The following is a 16,291-nucleotide window of genomic DNA, read 5'->3' as shown; positions in this document are numbered from 1 at the left end:
GGGCTGGAGGAGGTTACAGAGATGGGGAGGGGGCGAGGCCATGTAGGGATTTGAAAGCAAGGAATTGAATTTTAAAATCGAGGCAGTTCACAGACTGGGGCAGTCTCAGAGAGAGAAACTGATGACCGGAATAGTCTTAGCGCACGCATCACAAAATTGTATTTTACATCACAGCGCTAACGAAGAACCTGTTTTCCTGAGGTGAAAATAGGAAGCAAAGTTGTGGGGGTAAAGGGAGTAGGGAGGAGAAAGGTGGTCAACACACACACTTGTTAGTGTTCATGTAGTAGTTGAGACAAATAGCATAGGTGCATTTAAGGGGAAACTAGATAAGCACAGGAAGGAGAATGGAATAGAAGCATATGTTGATAGGGTGAGATGAAGTAGGGTGGGAGGAGGCTCGTGTGGAGCATAAACACCGACACAGACCAGTTGGGCCGAATGGCCTGTCTCTGTGTATAATTCTATGTAATTCATTCACATTTCAACTATATCTTTATTGCAGTTGGGATATTGGGCGCGTTGCTCTGTTTCATACACCATTTATGCAACTGCTTCCAATGGCATTCAGTGACTGTCCTTGGCCCATTGCACTGTGCTGAGTGTACTGTGTTCCCAATTGCAGAGCAATTCTGAATGTATGATGGGGTGGAACTATTTTCTGTGTAGGTCTTCCAGAAGGAGCTGGGCAAACGGACAAGCGGTGTCCAGGCTCTGAAACGCTCCGCCCGCGAACTAGTTGAGGCCAGCCGCGACGATTCGTCCTGGGTCAAAGTGCAGATGCAAGAGCTCAGTACTCGCTGGGAGACGGTGTGTGCCCTCTCTGTCTCCAAACAAGCCCGACTGGAGCAAGCCCTGAACCAGGTAAAAGAGCTTCAGGACCAAAATATAACCTCCGTGTGTATCAGATTACAATAAAGTGGGATTTTTAAATTTCCTTTTATATTTTTAAAAAAAGATGAGTTAATTGATTTTTTTCCCCCCCACTTTCCTTCCCTCCTGTGGGTGCTGACTCTTCACGATTGCAGAAGCACCCATCGCCCCCGCATCTCATCCAGATGGTCACTTACTACATGTCAGCCAAGAAAGTGTGTGTGTGCGTGCGTGTGTGGTCGGCTTCTGTTGCTGAGCCTGATCATGTCCTCACCTGGCATGCACATGTGCACACTTTCCACTAGGGGTCACTAGACAGCAAGAATAGAATCAGAATCTCTCCGTGCAGAAGGAGGCCATTCAGCCCATCGTGCCTGTGCCTGCTCTTTGAAAGAGCTCTCTCATTAGTCCCACAGCACCCTACTATTTCCCCATAGCCCTGCAATTGTTTTCCCTTTTCAAGTATAGATTTTTTATCTCATTTCTAGTCCAGGAGCACCGCCATCAATTGTCACACCCCAACTGCCCTGAGATCAGCTCACTTTACCACAGTCCAAGGATTGAACTTCACGTCTTTCTCGGACTGGAGGACTGAGTTTCACCCTCAGCAGTGCATTTAATCACCTGAGCCCTGAGGCAACTCTCTGCGTTCAGTTTGAAGCAAGCTGGCTATTTTTCTTGAGATTAATTTTTTTTCTTCTCTCCTGTTCTTGTTCAAAATTTGAGTAAGTTAAAAATACATGTTGACTTTTGGCTGTCAAGTAGTGACTGGTCTGAGAGATATATGTTGCACTTACAGGCTGAGGAATTCCACTCTGCTGTACATGTATTGCTGGAATGGCTGGCTGAAGCTGAACAGACCCTTCGTTTCCATGGCGTTCTTCCAGATGATGACGAGGCTCTCCGTGCACTTCTAGATCAGCACAAGGTTGGAAAGAGGCTGAACAGATAAAATAGGCTTTTAAAATGATTTATACCAAATAAGACTTATTGGGACTTGAGTAACACAGAGCACAAAGCGATAAGGTTTTGGAGTAACTGAGATTATAGCCATGATTTAAACCACTGCTGCCACAAAACTTGTGTGTAACTCATGATAGCGAGGCCTTCTGGGGCATGTTTTATATTTGGTAATACTGGGGTGGGTGGGGGTAATGGATGCTGGAGAGTTTGCAAGGAGACATACAGCAAATCGTATCAGCAGTAGGTCCACTTTGTACTGCAGTGTTGAGAATGAATGATCCATTGGCACAGCGTGTTGGCGTCCTATCACACTGTGCCTCAGAAAGGTGGCCTGTTGCTTTCCTTATCGCTGTTTGTTACACGGCAATCTTCCAGTCATGGATAGGCTGTCATTAGAGGTGCCCTGAATTTCCTTTTTCCCCCGGTTTTCTCCCCTCCTGTCCTGCTGCCTTACTCTGGCTGGGACACCACCCCCACCTTGCTTGAGTGGCCCTTCTTCGTATGTGGACTTGGACGGTGAGTGTTGGCTGAGAATTCAAGGAAGGGGAATCTGAGGGACCTTGTTCCGAGCTCCTTTTACTGATAGTGTGTGGCACTAGCCAATAGCGTGTGGCACTAGCCAAACTGTGGTGGGTGAAGGGCGAAGGATTCATATACCTCCAAGAAAAGAAGCAGATTATTTTTTTCTTAAAGCCATGGTTCTGAAATGTTGAGCAACTGTTTGTGAAACTTGAATGCAGTCAAATAAAGAGGATCCATGATGAGGAACGTGGGATCTGATTTAGTGCATTGTCCTGTTAAGCCCCGAGTAGGTTTATGAGTGCGCTTCAGTCTGTGCCACATGTGGAATTCAGATCAGATCCTGTGTTCTGTTCATTTTCACCACAGATTGTGTGGTATGAAGTTAGATGTAAATAATCATTTTAAATGTAAGCTATGTTGATGTATAGGTTACAGTTTGGTTACAGTAGCATTAGCTTAGATTTCACATTACCATTTGTTTTTAACCATGATGTAGTGTCCATGAAATATTTCCTTGAGATAACATCTCTTGAGGCATAAACCACTTTGAACTAGTAGTCTGCTTGGTTCAGTTGATTGTGCCCTCGCCTCCGAGTCAGAAGATTGTGGGCTCAAGTCCCATTGGAGCTCATGGCCCCATTCAAAGAGGAGCAGGGAGCTTTAGTATCTTAGTCGACAACCCTCCCTCAACCAGCACCACAAAAAACCCACCGATTTAACTGGTTGTTTATTTGATTTGTTGGGTCCTTGCAGATTGGCTGCTGTTTTATGCCTACATAACATCAGTGACTTCATTTCAAAATAATTCATTTGAAGTGAAGTGCTTTGGGACATCCTGAGGACACAAGGTGCTATATAAATGCAAATTCTTTCTTTAGTCAGGGAATTATATTGTGGGTTTTTTTCTCTCCAGTGAAGGAGGGAAGAAGAAGAGAGGCTGTCGGACCTCATGGCAATAGAAAGTGGAATGCTTTTTGAGCTTGATCTCATTCTTAAACATACTTCTATTGGGTACAGACTGGGTCAGTGGAGGTTGCTCCTCCATGGGGCTGATTAAGTCTTTCACGGACCTGAGTGTACTTTTAGTCCTGGAAAAGAATCTTTGGATTTGACATCCTTGTATCTGCTGGAAATAAAAATCACTTTGTTTAGTCTTTTGGAAGTTTCCTGAGCTCCCAGGTATTGGTAAGTGTAACATTGTCTGCCCTGTCCACTCACTGTCTGTGTGCTAGCACTGTTCTAGCAATGTGCACACACAGCTATTGTACCTTTTTTAAAAGCTAGCTTCCATCTATCTGTTGGTGAGGGAGAACCAGCGCAAAAGATGTTGGGTGGTTATCGATAGCAGGAATCGGTGAGGAGGTGGCGCCACCTGAGGTGTAGAAATGCAGTGCCATGTTGTTTGCAAATAGACACCCAAACTCCTTTACTTTGCTCTTGAGCTTAGTCACCTTTCAGTCTGGGTGGATTTGCTCGAGTTTAAATTATTTACTATCCTTAAAAAAAAACCTTCGATTCAATAAAACCAGTGTGTGAATCCGGTGCCCTTAGCCCATCAACAAGGTGCGAGATTCTTTTCTATGCCAATTATCCACTCGTTGCTGTACAGGAGACAGAGCAAAGCTGAGATGTCTGTTAAATAATTTGCAAAGAAATGGGTGCAATACATGTGTGAGCAAATTGGCTGAATTTTGGGCTGGTTTTGCAGGAATTTGTTAAGTAAGATACTGTTGGGGGAAAAAAGCCTGAAAGGCGCTTTGACCACTCTCTATTTTTGGAAAAAAGTTACCCAGTACTGTAGTGAGTGTATCACAGTAAGTAGTGCACCAAAATTGCAAACTGTTCCTGCACATAGCTAATGGAGGTTATGATTTGCACTGAGCATGGAATCACAGAATCTCACAGCACATAAGAAATAGGAGCAGGAGTAGGCCCTTCGAGCCTGCTCGCCATTCAATGAGATCATGGCTGATCTTCTGCCTCAACTCCATTCACCGGCCCTATCGCCACATCCCTTGATGCCCTTATTGGTCAGAAATCTATCGACTTCTGTTTTGAATGATCCCAATGGCTGAGCCTCCACAGCCCGCTGAGGTAGAGAATTCCAAAGATTCACCACCCTCTGTGTGAAGAAATTTCTTCTCATCTCAGTCCTGAATGGCCTACCCTTTATCCTGAGGCTGTGGCCCCTGGCTCTAGACTCCCCAGCTAAGGGAAACATTCTCCCAACATCCACCCTATCAAGCCCTGTAATAATTTTGTACGCTTCAATGAGATCCCCTCTCATTCTTCTGAATTCAAGAGAATACAGGCCTAGTTTACTCAGCCTCTTCACATACGACAGTCCCACCATCCCAGGAATCAATCTCGTGAACCTTCGTTGCACTCCCTCTATGGCAAGTATATCCTTCCTTAGGTAAGGAGACCAAAATTGTGTACACTACTCCAGGTGTGGTCTCACCAAGGCCCTATATAATTGGAGTACGACTTCTTTACTCCTGTACTCAAATCCTCTTGTAATGAAGGACAGCATACCATTTGCCTTCCTAATGGCTTGCTGCATCTTCACATTCACTTTCAGTGACTCAAGTACAAGGACACCTAGGTCCCTTTGAGCATCTGCATTTTCCCAATTTTTCACCATTTAGGAAATACTCTGCCTTTCTGTTTTTTCTACCAAAGTGGATAACTTCACATTTATCCACATTATATTCCACCTGCCATGTTCTCGCCCACTCACTGAGCCTGTCGAGATCCCCATGAAGCCTCTTCACATCCTCTTCACAACTGTCACTGCCACCTAGCTTTGTATCATCAGCAAATTTGGAAATGTTACATTTAGTCCCCTCATCCAAATCATTGATACAGATTGTGAATAGCTGGGGCCCAAGCACTGATCCTTTGTATGGGGTGGCGTGTACCCAGTCAGCTCTGCCCCTGACTCTCTCTGAGCGGTTCGAATCGCTCCCACAGCCCTGGGTTCTAGACACCGGACTTAGGTACAGGCGCGATACAGAAATAGAGTAGACAAGTGGTTTGGTGCAAGAAAGCCACAATTTTATTAAAAGGCACAATAAAACACAATACTGAGAATTACTGGAATAATTACAGGCATTTAAAATTATACTTATTTGGGAATGGGGTACACACGGCACATCGAGGGAACAAACACATTAAAAATCCCCTTATCCTTACCCCACCCCCAATGCCTAACTAGATTAAGTTACGAGGGGCCAGGAATTCATGCTCACCAATGGGGTTAGGTGGTTCGAAACCAATCGATCAAGCCGGTTGTGGTTTTGGGGTTCGCACTTGTTGTCCTTTGGGGCCTGCCGTCGCCACGTGGTCACAAGGCGCGGCGGTGGAGTTGTCTGTGCGAAGTACCCTCCTTTTCCTTCGTTAGATTAAAGTCTTTTGTTGGGTACTTCACCTTGCAGGAATGGTTGTTCTTCTGGTGGTGGTTTGGTCGCCGACGGTTTTGTCGCGGTTGGGGTTTGGTTGGCGGGTTATAATGTTGGCTTGATTCTTCTACCCATGCTTCAAACGCCAGCTTATTGTGCCCGCTCGTCCCCAACACTTCTTCACGCTGCCCTTCTCTGCTTTTCGTTTTTTCCGTTCATCTCGTCTCGTCTGCCCGTCTGCGGCCCCGTGTGTCCCGTGCGTGTTTGATTCGGGTCCCGTTCTCCTCCTGCGTTTGCCCCCGGTGTCGAGGGAGACGGGAGCAAGAGGGAGAAGACCCCTTGGCTACCGGTGGGCCTACAATTATACCCGGTTATACCTGGTTCTTCACCCCTTATCTGCGCGCCAAATCAAGTCAGTTCTTTGTTTAATTTTGGCGGGCTCGTCTAAAGTGATTACAGTCATTCACTTTAACTGGTTTTGGGGCGGTTGTCTCCTTGTTTAATGGCTTCAATATCCTGGCTGTTTGTTATTTATGAAATTTAATCGTCTTTTCCTGGCTTGGTAGCTACTTTGAGCTTTTACCGATTATTTATGCAGAAAGTTAATGGCCTCAAGATTAGGCCTATCCTGAGTTGATCTGTTTCCAAGCTGAAGAATGCATATTCTGTTTTTACCTAGCTGTCTGGCTTTAGAAAATGACAAAGTCTGTCACAGACCCATGCATGTTAGGTTTTGTTTCAAGATTTGAATGGGCCTGTCTTCTGCAGGGCCTTGCTTTTAAAATCCTGCAAGTCTTGGTCACGAGGTTTCAGAAGCCATTTTGGGTACCCTTTTTAATAACTTGTCCAAAGGGTCCCTTTATCCATAACTTTTGGGGAATGTGGGAATTTTGAGAACCCTACACTTTGCAGTACCCCACTAGTCAAAGCCTGCCACCCTGAAAAAGACCCGTTTATCCCTACTCTTTGTTTTCCGTCTGTTAACTAATTCTCAATCCATGCTAGTTTTTAATTTTGTTCACCAACCTCTTTATGTGGGACCTTATCGATGGCCTTCTGAAAATCCAAATACACCACATCTACCGGTTCCCCTTTGTCTACTCCACTAGTTACACCCTGAAAGAACTCCAATAGGTTTGTTAAACAGGATTTCCCTTTCATAAATCCATGTTCAATCTTACTATTAGTTTCTAAGTGCCCAGTTATTTCATCCTTTATAATAGATTCCAGCATTTTTACAACTACTGATGTGAGGCTAACAGGTCTGTAGTTCCCTGTTTTCTCTCTCCCTCCTTTCTTAAATAGCGAGGTTACATTTGCTATCCTCCAATCTGCAGGAACCGTTCGGAATCTATAGAATTTTGGAAGATGACAACCCATGCGTCCACTATCCCAATGGTCACCTCTTTCAAAACCCTAGGATGTAGGTCATCTGGTCTTTGGGATTTATCGACTATTAGTCCCATTAATTTTGTTAGTACTTTTTTTTTACTAATAATTTCTTTAAGTTCCTCACTCTCGCCACACCCTTGGTTTTCTCGTATTTCTGGGAGGTTTTTTGTGTCTTTCTCCGTGAAGACAGAAACAAAGTAATTTATTTAATTTCTCTGCCATTTCCTCATTCCCCATTATAAATTCTCCCGTCTCTGACTGCAAAGGACCTACATTTACCTTTGCCATTCTTTTCCTTTTCACATACCTATAGAAGCTTTTACAATCCGTTTTTATATTTTTCACTAGTTTGTGCTCCTATTCCATTTTCCCTTTATCAATTTCTTGGTCCCCCCTTTGCTGATTTCTAAAAAGATCCCTTTCCTCAGACTGACCGCTTTTTCTGACAACTTTATAAGCTTCCTACTTTGACTTAATACTAGCTTTAATTTATTTTGTTAGCCATGGTTGGATCACTTTTTTCCTTTTGGGTTTTTATGCCCTAGAGGAATATATGTTTGCAAGTTATGCATTATTTCCTTGAATGTTAGCCATTGTATGTCCACCTTCATACCTTTTAGTGTAGTCTCCCAATCTACCATGGCCAACCTGTCCCTCATACCCTTGTAGTTTCCTCTGTTTAGATTGAAGACCTTAGTTTCAGATTGGACTACATCACTCTCAAACTTAATGTAAAATTCAATCATATTATGGTCATTTGTCCCCAAAGGCCCCTTTACCACAAGACTATTGATTAGCCCTTTCTCATTACACAGTACCAGATCCAGAATAGCCTGTTCCCTGGTTGGTTCCTCCACATACTGATCCAGGAAACCATCTTGCATGCATTCCAAGAATTCGTTCTCCACACCATTAGTGGTAATTTGATTTGCCCAGTCAATATGTAGATTAAAGTCCGCCATGATTACCGTATTGCCCTTGTTACATGAACTTCTAATTTCTTGATTGATACTGTGCCCTACATTACCATTACTGTTTGGTGGCCTATACACAACTCCCACCAATGTTTTCCACCCTTTGCTGTTTCTTAGCTCCACCCAAACTGATTCCAGTTCTACATCACGATCTGCCAAGCCAAGATCTTTTATCTCTACTGTACCAATCTCATCCTTTATTAACAGCGCTAAGCCACCTCCTTTTCCTTTTTGTCTGTCCTTCTTAAATGTTGAGTACCCTGGAGCGTTCAGTTCCCAGCTTTGGTTACCCTGCAACCATGTCTCTGCAATGGCAATTACATCATACCCATTTACTTGTATTTGTGCCATTAATTCATCCACCTTGTTGCGAATGCTACGTGCATTTAGATAAAGTGCGTTCAACTTTGCCTGTTTAATATTTTTCTGCACTTTGACCCTCTTTACTGTTGCCCTTTGTTTCTGCTCCCTACTAGTTTTGCTGACTACTTTTCTAACTTGCACTTCCAGTTTTGTTCTCGGTTTTGTGCCCACACTTAGGTTCCCAGCCACCTGACAAACTAGTTTAAATCCTTCCCAACAGCACTAACAAACCCCCCTGCGAGGATATTGGTCCTGGTTCTACCGAGGTGTAACCCGTCCACCTTGTACAGGGTCCACCTTGTACAGGTCCCACCTTCCCCAGAATCGGTCCCAATGCCTCAGGAATTTAAATCCCTCCCTCCTACACCATCTCTCCAGCCACGCGTTCATCTGGTCTATTCTCCTATTTTTGCTCTAGCTAGCACGTGGCACTGGGAGTAATCCTGAGATTACTACCTTTTGAGGTCCTGCTTTTTAATTTATTTCCTAGCTCCCTATATTCTGCTTGCAGGAACTCGTCCCTCTTTCTACCTATGTCGTTGGTACCGATATGGACCACGACCTCTGGCTGTTCACCCTCCCCCTTCAGAATGTCCTGCAGCCGCTCAGTGACATCCTTGACCCTGGCTCCAGGGAGGCAACATACCATCCTGGAGTCACGTCTGCAGCCACAGAAATGTCTGTCTGTTCCCCTTATGATAGAATCCCACATCACTATTGCTCTCCCACTCTTTTTCCACCCCTCCTGTGCAGCTGAGCCACTTGTAGTGCCACGGACTTGGCTCTTGCTGCATTCCCCTGAGAAACCATCTCCCCCATCAGTATCCAAAATGGAAAATCTGTTGGAGAGGGAAAGGGACCCAGGGGACTCCTGCACTACCTTCCTAGTTCTTTTACTCTGTCTGGTGGTCACCCATTCCCTGTCTGCCTGTGCACTCTTTACCTGCGGTGTGACCACCTCGTTAAACATGCTATCCACGAAAATCTCGGCCTCGTGGATAGCTCCACAGTGACTCCAGCCGCAGCTCCAGCTCCGAAACGCGGATTTCAAGTAGCTGCAGCTGGAGACACTTCCTGTACACGTGTTTGCCCTGGACACCGAAAGTGTCCCTGACTTCCCACATAGCACAGGAGGAGCACTCCATGCTGCCGAGCTGCCCTGCCATGTCCTACCCTTTACTCCCTTTAAATGAAAGAATATTTAAACACTACTTACTCTAAACTAGAGACTTTACTTTTACTTTAACGACTGGACTGTGGTAAGTTGGACCTGGTGAGTATTTCTAATCAGCTCCTCCCCTGGTTGTGATGTCACTTTAGCGGTTTTGCAGTTGTTGGACTGCTCCCGGACTCTTTCCTTGGTGTAAAGTAAGAACCAATTCCTACAGGGTGAAAAGTTAGGAAAAGCAAAGGCGAAGCAAGGGAGCTCCTCCTTCCACTCCTCACCCAACGCCCAGCACTCTGCTCAAATCGCACTGCAAAGCCTGTTTTTATAGGCTGTGAAACAAAGGAGCTTGCTGAGCCCTGCTACAGGAAAACCAGTTTAATCTAGTTTCCCTAATTGATTGCCTTCAGCTGCTCTGAATTGTAGGCCTTGTATATCCCTTTATAACTCTGCTTAAGGCTGGGAAATTTAGATTTTAAACAGTAAACAGTAACAGTAAATGTGAAACAAACAAAAGTTTGATTTTAGCAAACAGTTAAGACTCCCTGACTCGCCCAACTCCCAGCACACTGCTCAAACCGCACACAGGAGGCCATTTGGCCTGTCGTGCCTGTAGCAGTATTACTGCTTGTAGTAATTAAGGCCCACAACTGGAATAGTTTAATGAAACCAGTAAATAAAGAATGACTATAGAAAGAAAGACTTGCGTTTATATAGCCCCTTTCATGGCCTCATGACATCCCAAAGCACTTTACAGCCAATTAAGTAGTTTTTTTTCAATGTAGCTACTGTTGTAATGTAGGAAAACATGACAGCCAATTTGTGCACAGTAAGGTCCCACAAACAGCAATGTGATGATGACCAGATAATCTGTTTTAATGATGCTGGTTGAGGGATAAACATTGGCCAGGACACCAGGGATAACTCTCCTGTACTTCTACTTTGAAGTAGTGTCATGGGATATTTTATGGCCCCCTGAGAGAGCAGACGGGGCCTCAGTTTCATGTCTTATCTGAAGGACAGCACCTCTGACAGTGCAGCACTCCCTCAGTACTGCACTGGAGTGTGGATTTTTGTGCTCAAGTCTCTGAGCCAGTGGCAAGAGTGCAACCACTGAGCCACAGCTGACACGTTGTGAAGGAAATAATCTAAACACTTGGCTCTAAATTTAGTCTTCTGCATGTGAAAAGATTATCCTGTTTTTTTCCTAGCATGCAAAAATAGGATCCCTAAGTGTTTTATTGAGGAGTGCAACTGGTGATTTGCAGAGCAGATCTTCAATCTGGCACTAGTGACTGATTTGACTTGTTTTTTTTTAAGGAGTTTGTGAGGAAACTGGAAGAGAAGATGATTGAGCTGAATTTGGCAGTGGGTATGGGAGAGGCTATCCTGTTGATCTGCCACCCAGACTCCATCACGACCATCAAGCATTGGATCACAATAATCCGAGCCAGATTCGAAGAGGTGACTAATTTGAAGTAGAGATGTGACAGAGTAGCTGCATACAGTTCAAATTACTTTTAAATGTAGCAGAAAAATGGACTGTTGTAGAATTTGAGTCACCAGGGCATTGTGGAATGCATTAACCCATTAGTTGCAATTTATCCCTTCACTACGTATTTGTGTATAATATATGTCTGCATATATGTATATAGTTGTACATAATAAAACACACATGCTGTACACACACTTAAAACACACACAGACTTAAAAGACTCGGGTGAATTTTCAGTAGCAGTAGCAGATTGTCCACCTGTTTTACCCCTGCCCCCGCCCCAATTATCGTTCTGTTGTGGAAATCATTGGTGGCAACCCCACCGTTTATAATTTGGAGAGGTGGGCACAATCAATACCCCCCAAAAACTGGGGCGCTTGAAGAGAGAAATACCTGCCCCACTCCTTCCTCTCTCGCTCTCGCTCTCTCTCTCCTGGCTTTTCCTCACTCTTCTCCACCCCATTCCTGGGCATATATCGTTCCAGGAGCAGCCTGCTCCCAGACACCTACCAGTGCTGATGCGATGTGTGAAGGAGTACTGTGGGTCGATTTGTCACTCAATTTTTTTTTAGTTCATTTATTTTCTTGCTGTGTGGTGAATTGTGGCAGTGTAGACCATTCTCTTTCTGCTCCACGTGAGCAGCTAATGCAGCATCAGTCAACACAAATGGGGAGCAATGAAAGAGGCAAGTGATCCAACGCTGTGTGGATGGCAACATTTCCCAACCTAAGGGGACCATGGGAGTGCCTAATGTAGCCAGTCAAGGCTGCCATGAGTGGATTGTATGTGGTTTGTCGAAGGACGGGGTCAATGTGCTGAATAATCATTTCCCTTTCCATTCTTCTTCATGTTATGCAGCATGATCTACTGCACCAGGCTTTCAGCTTTCTGAAATCAATATATATTAGCTTGTTGGTGTTGCAAAGTGCTATTGTGGAACAGCAAAAAGAAAAGCGTACATTTTCAAATTGTTCTTCAAACTCGAGAGTTTCTTTTTAATGCTTTGCTTTTATGTAAAATATCAGGTAACTGCATGGGCTAAACAGCATCAATTGCGACTGGAAGCAGCCCTCGCAGACGTTATTGCTAATCAGGAGTTACTGGAGAACCTGTTGGGCTGGTTACAGTGGGCGGAGACAATACTCACTCAGAGAGACCAAGAGCCAGTTCCACAGGAGATCGAAGAAGTCAAAACGCTTATTGCTGAGCACCAGGTAATCACCACCAAAACTGGGATCTGAACTTGAGCATTTAATAATATCCATAGGCCTATGCTAGACGTTTAGAGAAGGGTATAAAAATGGATATACGTTTTACCTGGGTGATATAGTGCAGCATTCTTCTTCATTTATTGTGCCAGACAGTTCCCTTGAAGTCTCGGGAATTGAGACATGCAGTTCAGGAAGTTCGCAACTTCGAAATCCAGTCTGTGCGAAGTTTGGGGTAATGTAGTGGTAATGGTGTCCGCACCCCTGAATTAGAGAGGGAGAAGTCAGTCAAAGTGCCTCCTTTCAATCATTTTCCAGGCATGCTTGTTGGAATAGGCATGTGTGGATGTCCAATGAGAGCAGGCTTTGGCTTGGAAATGGTGCCCCGCTCCCCACTCCCTGTGCTCAGGTAGACTGGCAACAATCCCCATTTAGGTTCATACGTGAAAAGTATCCTCTTGGATGAGCTGTAGAAATATAGCTGCACCCAGCCCACCAAGTGTAACCTTACCCCTGTATAAGAAGAGGGAAGAACATTGGGAGGAGGGAAAGGTTCTCGTGCCAATAATGCCACTACGTTTTAATAACTGAGGTACTTTTAACCCCAGACTTTCATGGAAGAAATGACCAGAAAGCAGCCAGATGTGGATAAAGTAACAAAGACGTACAAGAGGAAAGCTGTGGAGCCGACCCAGATCACATCCCACATTCCTGTCATAGACAAAGGAAGGTCAAGTAAGCGTCGATCCGAGTTTCTGTCTAAATATTGTTTTACGTCGTAGCTTTTGCTCATTTTCAATGACTTCTATTTTGGGCTTGAATGTAAAGCGAACCTTCGATAATGGCCCAGAGTTTGGTGTCAAAATAATGGTGAGGCTAATGGCATTCGCCGTTATTTAGGCGCAAATGGTACAGCAACTTCAGGTGAGGGGCACTTGCCCGGTTAAATCCAAAAGTTGCTGTCCGAGTTGCGCCACTCCACTGTTGACTTTGCAAAAACGGCATCTCGTTGTCTGCCTCACCATTCAAATGTATTGAATGGCATGAAGTTGCTGGATTTGCGCGGTAGATAGGAACTAGGGCTGTAGAGAGGGCTTTAAACTAACTAGTTGGGGGGAGGTTCCTAGAGAGCAAATAATAAAAATGACAACAGAGAAGGTCATAGACTTAGGTAGCAGTGGGGAAATTAAAAACCAGAGCATGTCAGGAAGGGGCAGAAGGTATGGAGTAAAAGGTAAAGTAATAAAAAGGGCAAAAGCAGGAACTAAGTGTCACAAAACATATTTGAAAGTTCTCTATCTGAATGCACGTAGCATTCGTAACAAAATAGACGAGTTAATGGCACAAATAACTACATATGGGTATGATCTTGTGGCCATTACAGAAACATGGCTGCAGGGTGACAATGCCTGGGAATTAAACATACCAGGTTATTTAACGATCAGGAAGGACAGGCAGGAAGGAAGGGGAGGTGGGGTGGCTATGTTAATAAAGGAAGGAATCACTGTAATACAGAGAAATGATATTGGGTCAAAAGATCAGGATAATGAAACAGTTTGGGTGGAGGTAAGGAATAATAAGGGGAAAAAAACACTAGTGGGCGTAGTCTATAGGCCTCCGAACAGTTGCAACTCTGTTGGACGGAGTATCAATCAGGAAATAGTTGAGGCTTGTAATAAGGGAACATCTATAATTATGGGGGATTTTAACTATCCTATTAATTGGACAAATCAAATTGGGCAGGGCTGCCTTGAGGATGAGTTCATTGAGTGTATTAGGGATGGGTTTCTTGAGCAGTATGTAACTGAACCGACCAGGGGGCAAGCAACCTTAGATCTGGTCCTGTGTAACGAGACAGGATTAATTAAAAATGTCCTAGTAAAGGATCCCCTTGGAATGAGTGACCATAACATGGTTGAATTCCATATTCAATTGGAGGGTGAGAAGGTTGGATCTCAAACAAGCGTGCTAAGCTTGAATAAAGGAGACTATGAAGGTATGAGAGCAGAATTGAGTAGAGTGGATTGGGAAAATAGATTAAAGGGTAAGACGATACATGATCAGTGGTGTACATTTAAGGAGTTATTTTACAACTTCCAAAAAAAATATATTCCACTGAGAAGAAAAGGGTGTAAAAGAAAAGACAGCCATCCGTGGCTAAGTAAAGAAATTAAGGATAGTATTCGACTAAAAACAAGGGCATATAAGGTAGCCAAATCTAGTGGGAGGATAGAGGATTGGGAAAACTTTACAAGACAGCAAAAAATAACCAAAAGATTGATTAAGAAAGGGAAGATAGATTATGAAAGTAAATTAGCAAAAAATATAAAAACAGATAGCAAGAGTTTTTATAGTTATATAAAAAGAATAAGGGTGGCTAAAGTAAATGTTGGTCCCTTAGAGGATGAGACCGGGAAATTAATGGTGGGAAATATGGAGATGGCAAAAACATTGAATGAATATTTTGTATCAGTCTTTACAGTAGAGGACACTAAGAATATTCCAACACTGGACAAACAGGGGGCTATAGGGGGGGAGGAGCTAAACACGATCAAAATCACTAAGGAAGTGGTACTCGGTAAAATAATGGGACACAAGGCGGATAAATCACCTGGACCTGATGGCTTACATCCTAGGGTCTTGAGGGAAGTGGCGGTAGGGATTGTGGATGCATTGGTAATAATTTTCCAAAACTCCCTGGACTCGGCAAAGGTCCCGGCAGACTGGAAAACTGCTAATGTAACACCCTTATTTAAAAAGGGCAGTAGACAGAAGGCTGGAAACTATAGACCGGTTAGCCTAACATCTGTGGTAGGTAAAATTTTGAAGTCCATTATTAAGGAGACAGTAACAGGACATTTGGATAATCATAATTTAATAGGACAAAGTCAGCATGGTTTTATGAAGGGGAAGTCATGTTTGACAAATTTGCTGGAGTTCTTTGAGGAAGTAACATATAGGATGGATAAAGGGGAACCAGTGGACGTAGTGTATTTAGACTTCCAAAAGGCATTTGACAAGGTGCCACACAAAAGATTATTGCTTAAGATAAAAAATCACAGGATTGGGGGTAATATTCTGGCATGGATAGAGGATTGGCTGTCTAACAGAAGGCAGAGAGTTGGGATAAATGGTTCATTCTCAGACTGGCAATCAGTAACTAGTGGTGTTCCGCAGGGGTCAGTGCTGGGTCCCCAACTCTTTACAATCTATATTAACGATTTGGAGGAGGGGACCGAGTGTAACATATCAAAGTTTGCAGATGATACTAAGATGGGAGGGAAAGTAGTGAGTGAGGAGGACATAAAAAACCTGCAAGGGGACATAGACAGGCTAAGTAAGTGGGCAGAGATTTGGCAGATGGAATACAATACTGGAAAGTGTGAGGTTATGCACTTTGGCAGGAAAAATCGTAGAGCAAGTTATCTTAATGGCAAGAAACTGGAAAGTACTGAAGTACAAAGGGATCTGGGGGTCCTGGTGCACGAAACTCAAAAGGTTAGTATGCAGGTGCAGCAAGTGATTAAGAAGGCCAATGGAATGTTGGCTTTCATTGCTAGGGGGATAGAATATAAAAATAGGGAGGTATTGCTTCAGTTGTACAAGGTATTGGTGAGACCGCACCTGGAATACTGCATACAGTTTTGGTGTCCATACTTAAGAAAAGACATACTTGCTCTCGAGTCAGTACAAAGAAGGTTCACTCGGTTAATCCCGGGGATGAGGGGATGGACGTATGAGGAGAGGTTGAGTAGATTGGGACTCTACTCATTGGAGTTCAGAAGAATGAGAGGCGATCTTATTGAAACATATAAGATTGTGAAGGGGTTGGATCGGGTGGATGCGGGGAGGATGTTCCCGATGATGGGTGAAACTAGAACTAGGAGGCATAGTCTTAGAATAAGGGGCTGCTCTTACAAAACTGAGATGAGGA

At 44.0% G+C, this 16,291-nt stretch overlaps 1 protein-coding gene across 1 annotated transcript in view; it reads left to right on the top strand.

Moving 5' to 3' along the window:
• dst (dystonin) overlaps window positions 1–16,291 on the top strand; it is a 337,440-nt gene that overhangs the window by 297,264 nt on the left and 23,885 nt on the right. The window contains exons 81-85 of the mRNA XM_085998161.1: window positions 670–864; window positions 1,673–1,801; window positions 10,974–11,117; window positions 12,175–12,363; window positions 12,966–13,092. Of these exons, the coding sequence (XP_085854287.1) occupies window positions 670–864; window positions 1,673–1,801; window positions 10,974–11,117; window positions 12,175–12,363; window positions 12,966–13,092 (784 nt within the window). The remainder of the gene's footprint in view (window positions 1–669; window positions 865–1,672; window positions 1,802–10,973; window positions 11,118–12,174; window positions 12,364–12,965; window positions 13,093–16,291) is intronic.

This window comes from Somniosus microcephalus, chromosome 9, assembly GCF_052327205.1.
Source record: "Somniosus microcephalus isolate GS21.2 chromosome 9, FLI_Smic_1.0, whole genome shotgun sequence".
Lineage (NCBI taxonomy): Eukaryota > Metazoa > Chordata > Chondrichthyes > Squaliformes > Somniosidae > Somniosus > Somniosus microcephalus.
The sequence above is the reverse complement of the archived record's forward strand: the minus strand, read 5'-3'. Positions and strand labels throughout refer to the sequence as shown.